This window comes from Bufo gargarizans, chromosome 6 (genome assembly GCF_014858855.1).
Source record: "Bufo gargarizans isolate SCDJY-AF-19 chromosome 6, ASM1485885v1, whole genome shotgun sequence".
NCBI lineage: Eukaryota > Metazoa > Chordata > Amphibia > Anura > Bufonidae > Bufo > Bufo gargarizans.
The window spans coordinates 334,672,455-334,689,551 of record NC_058085.1 but is presented as its reverse complement, the minus strand read 5'-3'; the positions used below and the strand labels follow the sequence as shown (position 1 = coordinate 334,689,551).

The window sequence follows — 17,097 nt, the reverse complement described above, 5'->3', positions numbered from 1 at the left end:
GGTCATTAGCAAAGTAAACCGGACAACCCCTTTAAATCACCCCAGCCTATCATTTTCTTTAATGGTGCCTTTCACACCTTAGGTAAAAACCCTACTTTTTGGATGACCGTTTGAGGTTATGCATTGGTCTACTATGGCCTCAGACCTCCCTCTTTCTTCTCATTTGTTACATTCTTTGGTGCCACTATAAACATGACCACTAGGGATGAGCGAATCATCTCCGGATGAAACATCCGAAGTCGATTTGCATAAAACTTTGTTCTAATACTGTACAGAGCAGGAGCTCCGTACAGTATTAGAATGTATCGGCTCCGATGAGCCGAAGTTGTTACTTCGCGAGACTTCTCATAATAACTTCATAAATCAATTACTCCTGTAAAAAACATTTCCTGAACTCGGGTTCGGTTCCAAGGTACCACTTGGAACTGAACCCGAGTTCAGGAAATGTTTTTTTTTACAGTATAAATCAATTTCTGAAGTTATTACGAGAAGTCTCGCGAGACTTCGCGAAGCAATAACCTCGGCTCATCGGAGCCAATACATTCTCATACTGTACGGAGCTCCTGCTCTGTACAGTATTAGAACAACGTTTTATGCAAATCGACTTCGGATGCTTCATCTGAAGTCGATTCGCTCATCCCTAATGACCACTAATGGAGGATCCGTTACTTACAGCCATATTGGATATATGGAGATAACTGGAGCAAAATGGCTTTGCATTGAGTAACAATCCTCCCTTTATTGATAATAATGACAATATCCTTCGATATTTTGTGCACTATTCACTCTCCTCCAGAGTAAGATGATCCAACATCAACATCAGATCTATTACATTCCAGATAAGTTCCGGTTATTTCCCTTTTAGAAATTCCTTTGTCAATATATTCTGCTGGCTGTTTGACTTAGGTTGCTTCGCAACCACTTTGTTTCCTGTCTTTGTTTCCTGTCACAGGAAGTTCTATTTGTTATACAATACGATGCCGCTTTGCACTACTCGGGTTTGTTTTAGATCCCTTACAATAGAAAGAAGCACAATCACGTTGTTTCAGGGTGAAAACATGCAGGAGAACAGGAACATGTGTACAGAAAAGGAGGGTATTGTGTAGCCCTTTAAAGAAAGGGTTTTGCTTTATATAAAGGCATATGGCCTTCAGTATTGACATGTTGATCAATTTTCATTCTGGCAACCATTTGGGCCAGTAAATTCACTATTGAGGATAGGCACTAGGATTTTTTTTTTTTACTTTTTACATAATATTGACCAATACTTAAGCAACTACAATTCACAGTTGAAGAAAATCTACTTAAACATGCCCACTGAATGAAATGGGATACCTTAGGTATAGAGATTACTACCCCCCCATCCTAAGGAGGACAGACCTTTTACATAACATTCAACAGAACTAGATATACTGTATGACCAAGGTTCCGGTGTCTTCTCGTTTCTGAGGCCGTCTCTCTGATCTAAAACGTCGCCGTAGAAGTTGTCAGACGCCTTCCAATATACACCCTATAAAGAGACAAACACAAATATGTGCATCAGGGTAATGGAGCTGATAGAATAATAAATGGGGTTCTACCGTTTTGTTTGTCAACTTGTATTATTAACGCCAGGTCATGTTTAGGTCCAACATTCTTTGCTGATTTGTTGCCGCAGAGCTCCCTTTTCTTTATACACCGCTCAAAATCTTTACTTTATCAAGAGGTATTCCAGGATTTTAAAGGTATTTTCTAAGATTTTGATACTGATGTCCTCAAGATAGGTTATCATTATCTGATCGGTGGGGGTCAACTGTTTGAGAAGTGAAAGGGGCTGAGTGCGATACCAAGCACAGGCGCTATACAATGTACGGCGCTGTGCTTGGTAAGCGGTGAGAAAGCCGGTGCTTTCTTTCTCAAACAGTTGATCGGTGGGAGTCCCAGGTTCGGAGCCCCACCGATCAGATACTGATGACCTATCCTGAGGATAGTTCATCAGTATAAAAATCTCGGTGTGATTGGAGGTCTCCCCCAGATCACTTGTTCCCGAGCAGCTCTGGTACCAGAAGTTGGTACCAGAACTACACAGTTCACATTCACTTCAGTGGGAGCAGAGCTACATTGACCAGATATTGATGGTCTATCCCGAGGAAATCCTGAATTCCTCTTTGAATGATAAAATTCTGACTACCTGCAGCCACCACTAGGAGGTGCTAACTGCATACTGTGTTATTGTTCAGTTCAATGTATAAACAGTATGTAGCAGGCTCCTAAGATCACCTGAATTGTATCCTTTAATTCCAAGTCTCTGCAGGGGATTTGGAGCTCTGTATTATAAAAAACAAAGCTCTGACTGCTATAAAGCTATATTAAAAGGGATTATTCCATGGAATTTATACAATGAATAGGGCCTTTCAAATAAAGAATTATTGCAATATACATTTTCATCTCAAGTAGCGTCCCCTGCTGATTCTGGTCCACCTTCTCCTGCATTCAGTGGTGGGCCAACATTCTGAAGGAGAAGGAAATTGGGAGGAAGGGCATATCATACCATAGTGCTATTAGTTATTAGTGGAATCGCTGGGGCTGTGGGTGAGAGACTATTTTCTATGCACTGGAGAGCGGTGTTTTTTGCAGGGAGATCACAGCAGTTGGACTCGGCAGGACAGTCATTGGTGGCATATCCTGTCTCATAACTAGATTAACATATTATAGAATAAGGAGATTTAAATATTTATAATAATGCACTTATTTAAATTAGGTAAATGTATAAAATATTTAAAAGAATGATAAAACATAAAAGCTGCGATCTGTCCTTCAATGCAGTTTCTGAGACAATAAGTTGCCAACTGCTCCTAAATTTAGAAAGTGTCCTCCTCAGGTTTTGATTTATTAGCAGGAAACAAATGGCAGTCTGTCTTCACAATTGTCTGTTTGTGGAAAGGTAATGGTAATTGTATAAAAATCATCACTTTCTGAATATTTTCGCCAGCCATAGCAGATCAGGACTGGAGTGCAGTTAGATAATTTTATTTTATTTTTCCAAGTGCCTAAATGATACACGAGGCCAAAAACTAACACACTCCATAGGAACAACCACAAAACTGCTAGAATTAACTTAGGCTACTTTCACACTAGCGTTTTTGCTGGATCCGCAGGGTCCAGCAAAAACACTTCTGTTACTCATAATACAACCATCTGCATCCATTATGAACGGATCTGGTTGTATTATCTTTAACATGGCCAAGACGGATCCGTCATGAACACCATTGAAAGTCAATGGGGGACGGACCCGTTTTCAATTGTGTCAGATTGTGTCAGAGAAAACGGATCCATCTCCATTGACTTGCATTGTGGGTCATGACAGATCCGTCTTGCTCCGCATCCCAGGACGGAAAGCAAACCGCAGCATGCAGCGTTTTGCTCTCCAGTATGAGAACGGAACGCAATGCATTTTTGAGCATTCCTTTCTTTAACGTTTTGCCCCCATTGACAATGAATAGGGACAAAACTGAAGCATTTTTTTCTCGGGATTGAGACCCGGAAAATATTAATGTTAGTGTGAAAGTAGCCTTAGCAGGTAGAAAAAATAACACTGGCCTGTCACAGACTATTGATAAATTTGTCTTACAAGTGAAATTTCTCCAAAATAAAGACAAAACCAGTGTGATAAATCAGGGCACTGGTGTTTTAGGACCATGCTGGACAACAGTGATATAAAAAGGGGGGATGGAAAGGAACAGGAGGAGAGAGATGGCATGGACTATGTGCATATCATTTATAATCACTATAGTTTATACAGGAGTCTAATATGAAAATCACTATCATTCTACTCTGAGCGACCACATAAAGCAATGTAGTTTATGCCGATTTTCTGTGCAAATTTCCTACAGGTTTTGCTGCGTTTCCACACCAAATCCGCACCAATATCTGCATGTGTTTATTTTGCAGATTTTATTGCGGATTTTCCCCAGGTCTCACCCTTTGCCTCGCGAAAGGTGACATCTGCATTGAAAATCCACACAAACAATTGACAGGTTGTGGATTTTAAAATCGACACCACAGATCAATTTCTGCACTAAAAATTTCCGCACCATGTATATGAGATTTTGAAAATCTCATGTAGTTAGCTGGTACTGTATTACACTGCAGATTTTTCACACAAAAATCCTTCCAGAAAATCTACGCATAATACGCATCGTGTGCATATAGCCTAGCCGGCATCAAGATCTACACATTATGTTCAAGCAAGACTCTAGTAACCTAACTAACATGTAATTAACTAAACCTAAATGTGCATTTAGATGGGCCGATGAGCAGCAGATAGTCAGTGAGGAAGTGTTCCTTCCTGACAGTCAGCTGCTCATTAAGTGGAGGTGAAGTGCTTTATTTACATGCAGTGATCTCCTCCACAGTATGAGAACGGAGGATCGCTATTGCTATCGCTCCTTCTCATACAGCTGCATTATTTCTAGGCAGCAGATCTCTGTTTAGACTGCAAGATTTGGTGCCTGGGAACGATAATTTAGGTTCTTGTACGAACAACAGTTGTGCAATGTGCAAGTACATCACAGATCACATCAGCAATAAAATGCATAGAAAAGTGCAGTGTGTGAGTATCGCAAGCTGTACAGCAATATAAGACACAGGAATGTGCAGTGTGTGAGTGTATTACAGATCAACTCATCAGTACAACGCACAGGAATGAGCAGTGTGTGAGTGTATTACAGATCAACTCATCAGTACAATGCACAGGAATGAGCAGTGTGTGAGTGTATTACAGATCAACTCATCAGTACAATGCACAGGAATGAGCAGTGTGTGAGTATATCATAGCTAACCCACTGCTGTCCCATAGGGAAGCATTGGGAAGCTATTGCGCATGCGTGGCTTTATAGAGATGCTTTGAATCAATGCATTTCTATGAGGAGTGTTTAGCGTGAATGCTAGTGTTCCACGTTGTGCAACACTGGACTAGGAAGCACCTCTAGTGGCCGTCTGATAAGTGGCCGTCTGATGAGTGGCCACTAGAGGTGTTCCGTGGCAGTAATGTAAATACTGCCTTTTTTCTGAAAAGGCAGTGTTTACATTAAAAAGCTTGCAGAGACGCGCTATAGACGCCAGAACTACTACGTTTAGCTGTTGTGGTTCTGGTGACTATAGTTCTCCCATAATATAGAGGGAAAAAAAGAATCAGCACAAAAGTATCAAATAAAATGTCTGTATCATTATTAAAAAAAAAAAAAAAAGAACAACTTCTGACACAAATATATAGTATTTTGCAGATTACTTTATTTTTTACAATGTGCAGATAGTACTGTACTACTAACCCCTCCATCCACCCCTCCCCTTCTCCAACCACCCAGCACCCTTACTCACATAAAAAAAGTAATATATATAATATAGACTCCAGCGGCTCAGGATCAGTGCTCTGGGCAGCTGGGCTCAGGGCTGGAAGTGGGCACCGCTCTGCAGTTCAGGAAGGAGACCTATAAGACGCACCTAGGTTTTAGAGGGGGGACAATAAGAAAAATTATATTTTTAATTACACCTCAGGTCAGACCACCATTCAGACCCCCAATGTTAAATCAGACCTCAGCGGACAGCCCCAATGTTAATAAGACCCCAATAAGACCTCAAATAAGACCCCCAATCAGACCGCAGCTCAGACCCCAATGTAACTGACCCCCAATCAGACCTCAGATGAGAGCCCCATGGCTTTCATCACCCCCATATCAGCCCCAAGCCTCTCATTAGCCCCCATAATCAGCCCTTATGCCTCTCATCAGCCCCCATAATGCCTCTCAGCCTCAATTATGCCGCTCTCAGCCCCCATTATGCCTCTCAGGCCCCCATTATGCTTCTTAGGACCCCTATTGTACCTCAGCGTCCATTATGCCTCTCAGCCAGCCCCCTATTATGCCTCTCAGCCCCCATTATGCGCCTCTCAGCCTCCATTATGCCGCTCAGGCCCTCCATTATGCCTCTCAGGCCCCCCATTATGCCTCTCAGGCCCCCCATTATGCCTCTCAGCCCCCATTATGTCTCTCAGCCCCCATTATGCTTCTGAGCCCCCGTTATGCGCCTCTCTGGCCCCCATTATGCCTCTCAGGCCCCCCATTATGCCTCTCTGCCCCAGCAGCCTTGCCATTATGCCTCCAGCAAAAATAAATAAAACACTTACCTCTCCGGCTCCTGGACTCCGCCGCTCCTCACCGGCACCACTATCTTCTTCCTCCTGCTGTCGGCTGGCACACACAGCGTCACGTCACAGAGCGCTTCATTCTGTGCGCAGCCCTGCACAGCCAACAGCCAAGGACAAGGAAGCGGTGAGTACCAATCCTTCACCGGTTCCCGGTATTAATGAGCACTTCCAAAATGGAAGCGCTGATTAGTATCCACGGTGAGTCCTTCACTATGCGAGCCATGCAGCTCGCATAGTGAAGGAAGGGATCGGGACACACATGGAGCCGGCGGAGCAGAGGCAGTGGCTAGCGGGGACTGACAGGGCCCCCTAGTGGCCACAGACCCTCAGTCCATGCTTGAGTGCCCAAATGGTCAGTCCACCCGTCTGCCCGATTATCTGGGCATCTAAATCCACCTTAATAGGTCTCTCTGTCCTTCACTCCTACAGATTTGCAAGGCTTTAGGAAGCTGATCTAGGTGGAGTTATTTGTCAGGGTCCTTACGCTGGAAATCCTTACAGAGCTGCTACAAAGAGCGCCTTTTATTCTGGAGGATCCGGCACGTCCATGCATTACCCAGGCAGCTAAGGCCGGGTTCACATCACTGTTTCGTTTCCCTTTCTTCTTATCCATCAGAAGAACATAAAAAAAGGATCCTTTATTTTGCATCAGTTTTAGTAATTTCCATCTGAGATCCGTTATTTTTGATAGGAGAAAAAGTCCTCCACGCCTAACTGATTTCATTCTGAAATGTATAATGAAGAATTTTCCCTGCAGTGGTGCGGAAAGAAAACGGAGAACTTGCTGACAGATTTCCACCCAGCTGACCACTGATCGCAGGGGTCTCAATAGCAGGACAACCTGTGATCGGCTTTTAACATTAATGCTCATGAAAATGGGTAGAATTCTAGCTTTTCACTCCCCTTAATTCAAATCTTCTTCCATCTCCTGCTTGAACTTGATGGACATATGTCTTTTTTCAAAGTACTATGTAGGGGCATGCCGGTTGTGAGACGTTATCCCCTATCCACAGGATAGGTCGTAGAGTTCCTACCGCTGGGACCCCAACAGTTCACAAGAACAGGACCCTGTACCCCTCAGCAGGGGCATAGCTAGAACTGACTGGGCCCCACAGCAAATTTTTGTACAGGGCCCCTCCCAAACTTAATGGACGCACTCATACAGGCACTCACCAATTACATGGACGCACTCATACAGGCACTCACCAAATACATGGACGCACTCATACACGCACTCACCACATACATGGACGCACTCATACACGCACTCACCACATACATGGACGCACTCATACAAGCACTTACTACATACATGGGCGCACTCACCAAATACATGGACGCACTCATACACGCACTCACCACATACATGGACGCACTCATACAGGCACTCACCAAATACATGGACACACTCATACAGGCACTCACCAAATACATGGACGCACTCATACAGGCACTCACCAAATACATGGACGCACTCATACAGGCACTCACCAAATACATGGACGCACTCATACACGCACTCACCACATACATGGACGCACTCATACACGCACTCACCACATACATGGACGCACTCATACAAGCACTTACTACATACATGGGCGCACTCACCAAATACATGGACGCACTCATACACGCACTCACCACATACATGGACGCACTCATACAGGCACTCACCAAATACATGGACACACTCATACAGGCACTCACCAAATACATGGACGCACTCATACAGGCACTCACCAAATACATGGACGCACTCATACAGGCACTCACCAAATACATGGACGCACTCATACACGCACTCACCACATACATGGACGCACTCATACACACTTTCTCCACATACATGGACACACTCATATAGACACTCACCACATACATGGACGCACTCATACACGCACTCACCACATACATGGGCGCACTCATACACGCACTCACCACATATATGGGCGCACTCATACACACACTCACCACATACATGGGCGCACTCATACATGCACTCACCACATACATGGGCGCACTCATACATGCACTCACCACATACATGGGCGCACTCATATAGACACTCACCACATACATGGGCGCACTCATACACGCACTCACTACATACATGGGCGCACTCATACATGCACTCACCACATGTAGCTAGAACTGACTGGGCCCCACAGCAAATTTTTGTACAGGGCCCCTCCCAAACTTAATGGACGCACTCATATAGGCACTCACCAAATATATGGACGCATTTATACAGGCACTCACCAATTACATGGACGCACTCATACAGGCACTCACCAAATACATGGACGCACTCATACAAGCACTTACTACATACATGGGCGCACTCACCAAATACATGGACGCACTCATACACGCACTCACCACATACATGGACGCACTCATACAGGCACTCACCAAATACATGGATGCACTCATACAAGCACTTACACTCCATTGTGAGAGCTGAAACATTGCTGCTGGTTGGGTGAATAAATCGTCCACTTTTCTTCACCATTTGGAGTGCTGCCTTCTCTTTTTTTGCTTTTTGTCTACATCTGGGATCTTGGTCTTGAGATATTTCTTGGCCCAGTCTTGACGTTCAGCTTGTGTGTCTTGTTCAGTGGTGGTCGTCTTTCAGCCTTTCTTACCTTGGCCATGTCTCTGAGTATTGCACACCTTGTGCTTTTGGGCACTCCAGTGATGTTGCAGCTCTGAAATATGGCCAAACTGGTGGCAAGTGGCATCTTGGCAGCTGCACGCTTGACTTTTCTCAGTTCATGGGCAGTTATTTTGCGCCTTGGTTTTTCCACACGCTTCTTGCGACCCTGTTGACTATTTTGAATAAAACGATTGATTGTTCGATGATCACGCTTCAGAAGCTTTGCAATTTTAAGAGTGCTGCATCCCTCTGCAAGATATCTCACTATTTTTGACTTTTCTGAGCCTGTCAAGTCCTTCTTTTGACCCATTTTGCCAAAGGAAAGGAAGTTGCCTAATAATTATGCACACCTGATATAGGGTGTTGATGTCATTAGACCACACCCCTTCTCATTACAGAGATGCACATCACCTAATATGCTTAATTGGTAGTAGGCTTTCGAGCCTATACAGCTTGGAGTAAGACAACATGCATAAAGAGGATGATGTGGTCAAAATACTCATTTGCCTAATAATTCTGCACTCCCTGTATTTAACATGGCTCTGTTTTGCTTTTTCAACCCTTATTTATAGGTGATCCCATTATTTTTGGAGGGATCCTCCTCAGCTTTCCATGCATGCTGTTAGACTACTCCCAACATTGGCTTCTGGGCCCCAGTATCAGGCCCTCCACCTACCATCTGCTATTTAGAATACTGGTGATCCCCTCCTGGGCAGGGCCCGAGGGCAACTACCACCTCTGCGCCCCCTATAGCTACACCCCTTCTTGCTGAAGGACAATAGGAACTAAATATCTTGTTTCTTTATCCCTTGTTACCAAAGTAACAAATGGATTGATTCTGTAGAGTCTGCCAGCAGAGCGGACATGCCAGGATCTAGCTTCAAAACACCTTGGGAGTCCCTTTAAAGGAGTTGTGCACAATTTATAAGTTATCCCCTAGGAATAACTAGCTTCTCGCTGTGGGTCAGACCGTTAGGATGACCACCAGTCCGGTTTTCCCATTATGATGGAGTAGCTCCTTTCATTCTAAGTGTGAGCGCTGGAGTTAGCCGAGTACAGCAGATAACTGAAAACTTGGCACAAACTTTTTAAAGGGGTCATCCAAACCCTATAATGCCCAGGCCCCTCAGACAGGTTGTACTTATCGTAATCCCCGGCGCCTGCGTCGCTTCTGATGCCAGCACGGCTGCCGCTGCATCTATCACACGCGATGATAGGGATACTCGTCCCCGTCACGGCCTGCTATTGGCTGCCCCTCCCACCCGTCACCGGATGTTTTGATGCACGCGACGGGGAGATGCAGCAGCGGCCGTGCAGGCATCAGAAGCACCGCGGGTCCCAGGTATTATAGGGTTTGGATAACCCCTTTAAAGTGGTTATCCCATCTTAGACAATGGGGGCATATCGCTAGGATATTCCCCCATTGTCTGATAGGTGCGGGTCCCACCTCTGGGACCCGCACCTACAAGCAAAACGGAGCGGAGAAACTTGAGGAGGGCGCACTGCGCATGAGCAGCCGTCCTCCATTCATTTCTATGGAGCCGCCGAAAATAGCAGAGCGCTAGCCCCATAGAAATGAATGGGAGCGGTGGCCGCGCATGCGCGGTGCGCTCCCATTCACTTCAATGGGAGAGGCGGGGAGCTGCGCCTGGTGGTGGAGGAGTGGTTTCCCGGGGTCCTCCAGCCACAACTCCCCCCGGCTCCGTTCTCCTTGTAGGTGCGCCTAGCGGTGGGACCCGCACCTATCAGACAAGTTTTACATCATTGTCTAAGATGGGCCAACCCCTTTAAGTAAATGATGGAGGTAGAGAGGAAAGTACTAGTGGCAAAATACATTTTCCCTACAATTTTCCTGAAACACCTTTCCCACCAGCCTTATACAATGCAATTGAATTCTTGTAGGCAAACATCCAATCCCCTGCCAGATGCCCTCTCCACGGCCAAACAAAAAGCATCTAATTAAAAATAATGTGGGGGATAAACAAAGTGCAGGAAGTTCTGAATGCATGAAACAGGCATATTCTGGCAGGTTTACAAAAAGTGGATTATTATATAATAGTCCATATATTCTGTATTATATATGTTTCCATAAGAAACATTTATGAAATCTGCTTTGCAGAATCTCTTCTGTCAGCACCCGTCATGTTATGAAATACGATCTGTTATTAACTCATTACTATCTCATTTCTGGATCTTAGAAATTACATATTGTCTCTGAACGATTGTGCAACGACACCAAGGAATTGGGTTATAGGGACACAGAATGACGTAGATCTACTGGTATTGGCACACAGCCCGCGATAAGCGGAGTTCACAGATGATATTGTGGAGTCTTATTGCTGCAGTGTACAGTGTACACAACCTATGTGGTATATACAGCTCAAGGTTGACCAAACATCATGTACATCATGAACATAATGGTGTACATGGGTTATATAAATACTGTACATATGGATGTGTGTGTATATAAATAGCAATAAAGCGCTCTCACTGGTTAGTAAACACTGATATACCAAGGGACGCATTTGTCACCTCCTTGACATTGGCATGTTTTCATGTACAGAGGTTGCCCATTCTTATATAGTTAAAGGAGTTTTTTGGGTTGCAGATACTTATGGCCTATCCTCCGAATAGATCATCAGTAGGCTTGAGCAAATCGAGCTTCGGCTCATAGATCCGAAGTTGATTCATTAAAAAAACGTCATCGTTAAAGGAGGTTTATGACCCCTGAAAATGCCCCCCTATATCCCCGGGCCCCTCACAAACCATGCACTCACCTGGCTCCCCAGCACTCGCTCCCATGGCCGTCGCTGCATCTCCCCATTGCGCGGATGAAAACATCCGGCCGGGGGTAGCCAATAGCAGGCGGTGACAGGGACGAGCCTCGTTAGCGCCACACGCTCATCGCCGTCCACATCTGCTATTGGCTGCCTCAACTCTCCCCAACCACCCTTCTTTCCCCAATGCCGGATGGTTTCATCTACGAGATGGAGAGATGCAGCAGTGACAGGGAGTGAGGTAAGTACATTGTATGTGAGGGGCATGGGCATATGGGAGGGCATTTCAGGGGTCAGATAACCCTTTTAATGCCGTTTCCGTACAGCAATAAAATGTATGGGCTACATGTAGGCAAACTCCTCACATCCATCTTCTGCTCTCTCTGCATCTAGGAAAGCCTGAGGAGCAGGTATGGAGGTTCCAAATGATCATTTTGCCTTTATTCTCAAACTACATTGTAGAGAGATGAACATTTACATGTAGTGGCCAGCTGTCTAGTTTGCCTCCTCTTATATGTAGAGCCACCAACGGCCACGATCTGATAACATATTTCCATAAACGTCCATTTACTTAAAAAGTAGGTAGCCCAAAGGTGGGTTCCTCGCCTACCAACGTATAATATGGATTTGCTATCCATGTCTTCATCTGTGACAATAATTTGGTATTATTTATAAATGGGCAGTAGAAACATACCCCAGTCCGATAGCAAGAAGATGAGACAGCAGTAAAGACGGAAGAAACACCTTTAAAAATTCTGCTGAGAAAATTCCACCTTTTTTCATGACACTTGTGTTCCTCATACTTAATGCAGCGCTTCGCTTTGGATGTTTGAAGACAAATTCCCTGCGTGAGAAAAAAAAAAAGTCTGTAATAAGAATCCGGAATGAATTCCCATGTTACTCCCTGTGATGTGCATCTTATTTCTAGCGTTTGCTAAGATCTCTACAAATAGGACAAGTGTACAGCATCTTTACAGTTAGCATCTTATAGGACAAAGGCTACACGTCTTTTTAGGTTTCTCTGAAAATCCTTTACCTGAAGTAACATCACGTCTCGATTAGTATCAATACTTTCTTTGATCTTGGAAACAGACAACAAAATATCTTCGTAGTCAGACATGTGACATAACAGGTTTATATGTAAGGGTACTTTCACACTTGCGGCAGAGGATTCCGGCAGGCAGTTCCATCGCCGGAACTGCCTGACGGATCCGTTAAAACGTGTGCAAACTGATGCCATTTTGTCAGACGGATCAGGATCCTGATCCGTATGACAAATGCATTAAAATGCTGGATCCATCTCTCCGGTGTCATCCGGAAAAACGGATCCGGCATTTATTTTTTTTTCATTTTTTTTCGGGCTGAGCATGCGCAGACCGCAATGCCGTATCCGTTTTGCCGTAACACTCGGGGCCGGATCCGGCATCAATGCATTTTAATGGGAAAAAAATGCCCGATCCGGCATTCCGGCAAGTGTTCCAGAATTTTGGACGGAGATAAAACCGCAAAGTACCCCAGAACTCTGGCTCAGACTTTTTGCACCTCGCTAGACAGTTGTGAAAAGTGCCTAGACAAAGGGGGTGGTACATAGAAAAGGTATGTGGCTATAAGAATTCTTAAAATGTGCCAAATGTATTGATGGCATTCACCCTAATCTATGTACAAACTGTTCTAAAGAAAGCCAACCAACAGAAGGCTTAAATGGTCACTAACTTTTCACACAGCTTTGCATAAGTGAATAGTATAAGCGACTGTAAGAAACTTCGTAATATATCTATCTTACTAGAGAAAAATGCCTTGTTCTACAGTTCTCAGTTGTCTCTTTCTCCCCTTCCTTTCCGCCTTTCTAAAGTGACTTTGTCTCTGAAATTTAGCATAAATCCTTCTTGGTAAGAGCAGGAGGGCTGTCTGCTCACTAAAGGATCAGACTATATAATTCCATAGGAGACTATGGAAAGGGGAGGAGAAGTAAGAGGAGTAAGAGTGAGACAGAATTCCAGGAAAGACACCAATGAGACAGCCCAAGTGCTTTATTCACATCTATACAGGTCAGTACTTCTCTACAGTGTCTTCCATGATCCTGGGGCTATTTCTGAGTGACGGAGCTGTTAGAAAGCATATTCTCCTCTATTTTCTTTGTGCAATGGATTGGAGCTAGTTTCCACCCACCAGATATGGAAGAACTGCAAACTAAAGAACTAGCATACAGAGGAGAAAACTACTAAAAAAATGCCAGATACACTTCATATAACGGCCAGAAATAAGTTAGTCCTCATGTTCACACACCGTCCTCATGTATACACATTGATTAATGCAAAAACTTTGCTGAAAGGTTAGGTATGCTTTAAAGAAAAGAAAAGTGTCTGGAAAGATGTGCCAAATCTTTTATACATTTTGCGCCACTGTGATAAAGTTGCAGTATTTTTGGCCTGCCTGGTCTAGTTTTACACTATGTAAATTTAAGACAGTAATAATTGATGTCCCCCATTGAGTTTGGTATCATTTATCTCATTCGTTTCTTGTGTTTTTTCTTAATTTTTAAATCTTAATTACCCCCTACATTTACTGGCAATGAACCCACGCTCCTTGCCCTAAATTCCAAACAATCAATCCACCTCTGGTTGGCTATATGCATATAACTCCATGTAATTTAAAATCAGTACAATATAAGTAATGCAAATATTGCAAATAAATTCAAGGGTTTTGCTATTTTAACTGTGATTTGTTTTGTAAAAACAAAACCAAAAAGTTTTCAGATACCTACTGGGTCATTCCCCTGCTCCCCTCTCCGCATATTAGGCAGAACAGAGGGCGGATACAAAGAGCATATCTCGCTCTGGAGGACCACAGCATATTGGTTTCTATTGTTAAAGTGTAATGCCTAATTTCTCCAGTGGCAGCGCTGTAGGGGAGCAACCACTTTGAGATGGGCAAAGAAATTCACATAGATCAAAAGCCACTGAAGAGTAAGTTAGTATAACTAAATCATTACCTGTCTCAACTGATAAAGAGTGGTTTCATAGGTTTAAAAAACCTTATTGGACCTTCTCATTTATGTCCAGTTAATTATGCACAATAGATGGTAGCTGAAATGTAGGGCACAGAGTTCAAATTATCTGCACAAGTTGGATCTTGTTTGTTAGGGACCCATTTTGCTTCTACCAGGTGATAAATTCTCAGAAAGACGTTACCCATCCATTAGAGCCAAACACAAGAAAATACCAAATATCTTACTTTGGTGGAATATTCTCTGGCCTGCTAGACCAATCCCAGATCCAGTCTGAATTCTTCTTGAGTAAGTTTTCTAATTCTTTCCTTCGTTCAATGTAATCTTCTTCTGACTGTATTATAGAAGAAAATTGATAATTAGGTTTAATTTTACAGACTTTAACAGTACAAATAATTCCTGAAATACCAATGGTCAAGTCAAGCTTTAATCTTGACCTGGGAAATGTGTCCCTTTTTTGGCTCAAAAAGATTGTCCAATATAACGCAAGATAAAATATGCACTGTATGGGTTCTGATTCCTTGGTGGAAGTTGGGTAACTTTGTCTGAACTAATTCTGGGGACCCATCAACCAAATGTAGAGAACATGACGATATCCTGTCTACATGTAATAGTATCATATACTCCATGATGCCATTATCATTGAATACGTAGACCGTATCATTTGTACTAATTGATTATGAGGTTCAAGAACCCAAAGGCAATTGATCTGGGCAAAAGTCAACTTCAGATCTTGTTGTCTTCTGAGGGACCTAGTGGGTTCCGTTATGGTTGGGGTTGTTATTGGAACGTGGACCATTAGGAACCTCTGGTTCTCCTGTGGAACAGTCTATTAGGCAGCCTGGTCAGAGTGATTAAGTAATAATCCCAATTTACCAACAGAGCCACAAGAATTCTGTATGTGCAGTTAACCATTAAAGAGCACCCGTCGGCAGGATCAACTCCATTAAACTAGACTTACTGCCTGGGTTGATCCTGGTGATTAAAATAATGTTTTGTGAAAATCTATTCACCCAAAAAAAAAAAGATGTAAATGAGGACTTCAGTGCACTTAGTGCATCTCAGTTCCTCAGCTTTCCAGTGTTGGTCACATCCCTCAGTGCATTGAAGTCCTCATTTGTATAAAGAATGCAAGTTTTTTTTTTCCTTGGGAACACCGACAGGTATCATTTTAGTCAGCAACATCAACCCTATCAGACAGTACATCTTGATTTAATAGACTTAATCCTGCTGCTCTTTAAGACCCTATTGCTAGATTCAAGCAGTGTAGCCATCCCAACGATGGATGGTTCAATGGAAAGGACTCATTTACTGGTGACTGATACTTCAGTAAAATAAAAATGGATGTTGACATGGAATCCAGACATTTCAATGTCATCTTACAAGTAGAATGAGACATTTCATGCAATTTTTCTACTTTTTTCCAAACCCACTAAACATTAACCACAAAGGCAAACAATCTATTTCTGTAGTTGAGGAGGCACAAGAAACCAATTCACTTCCTCTTTTAGGAATAAAATGAAGTTTTTGTTGAAGGGCAGACTGTTTTTGTACAACATGAGAAAGTTAAGGAAATGCTTGCATATTAAATACTAACTGAATCAAAAAATGACGGCACCGACGGAATTTCATATGGTTCCCATATTGCAGAGGTATTATTCTCTAGAAGCATTATACAGTCCTGATCAAAAGTTTAAGACCACTTAAAAAATTGCAAAAAATCATATTTAGCATGGCTGGATCTTAACAAGGTTTCAAGTAGAGCTTTAACATGCAACAAGAAGAATTGGGAGTGAGACAAAACATTTTTTGAGCATTAAATTTAATGAAAACAACGAATAAACTGAAACAGGCTGTTTTTCAGCTGATCAAAAACTAAACCCCCCCAAAACAGAAATCCAACTCCCAAACATGAACTCAGTAATGAGTAGCTCCGCCGTTATTGTTTATCACTTAAAAAAATCGTTTCGGCATGCTTGATGCAAGCGTTTCCATTAGGCGAGTGGGAACATTTCTCCAAGTGGTGAAGACGGCCGCACGAAGGCCATCTACTGTCTGGAACTGTTGTCCATTTTTGTAAACTTCCCTTGCCATCCATCCCCAAAGGTTCTCAATTGAATTTAGATCAGGGGAACACGCAGGATGGGCCAAAAGAGTGATGTTATTCTCCTGGAAGAAGTCCCTTGTCCTGCGGGCATTGTGTACTGTAGCGTTGTCCTGTTGAAAAACCCAGTCGTTACCACACAGACGAGGGCCCTCAGCCATGAGGAATGCTCTCTGCAACATCTGGACATAGCCAGCGCCGTTTGACACCCCTGCACTTCCTGAAGCTCCATTGTTCCACTGAAGTAAAAAGCACCCAGACCCTCCACTGTGGCGCATAGAAAACATCTCAGGTGGGATCTGCTGGTCATGCCAGTAACGTTGGAAACCATCAGGACCATCAAGGTTAAATTTTTTCTCATCAGAG

The 17,097-nt window shown here is 43.4% G+C and overlaps 1 protein-coding gene across 2 annotated transcripts in view; it reads right to left on the bottom strand.

The window, feature by feature from the left end:
* Positions 1-1,244: 1,244 nt before the first annotated feature.
* The window catches only part of BNIP3 (BCL2 interacting protein 3), a 54,369-nt gene continuing 38,516 nt past the window's right edge, over positions 1,245-17,097 (bottom strand). For both annotated transcript variants that reach the window (XM_044299151.1, XM_044299152.1), the window contains exons 4-6: positions 14,855-14,961; positions 12,315-12,464; positions 1,245-1,510 (exon numbers count right to left, since the gene is read on the bottom strand). In XM_044299151.1, coding sequence (XP_044155086.1) covers positions 1,465-1,510; positions 12,315-12,464; positions 14,855-14,961 — 303 coding nt within the window. In that variant the 3' untranslated portion in view covers positions 1,245-1,464. The remainder of the gene's footprint in view (positions 1,511-12,314; positions 12,465-14,854; positions 14,962-17,097) is intronic.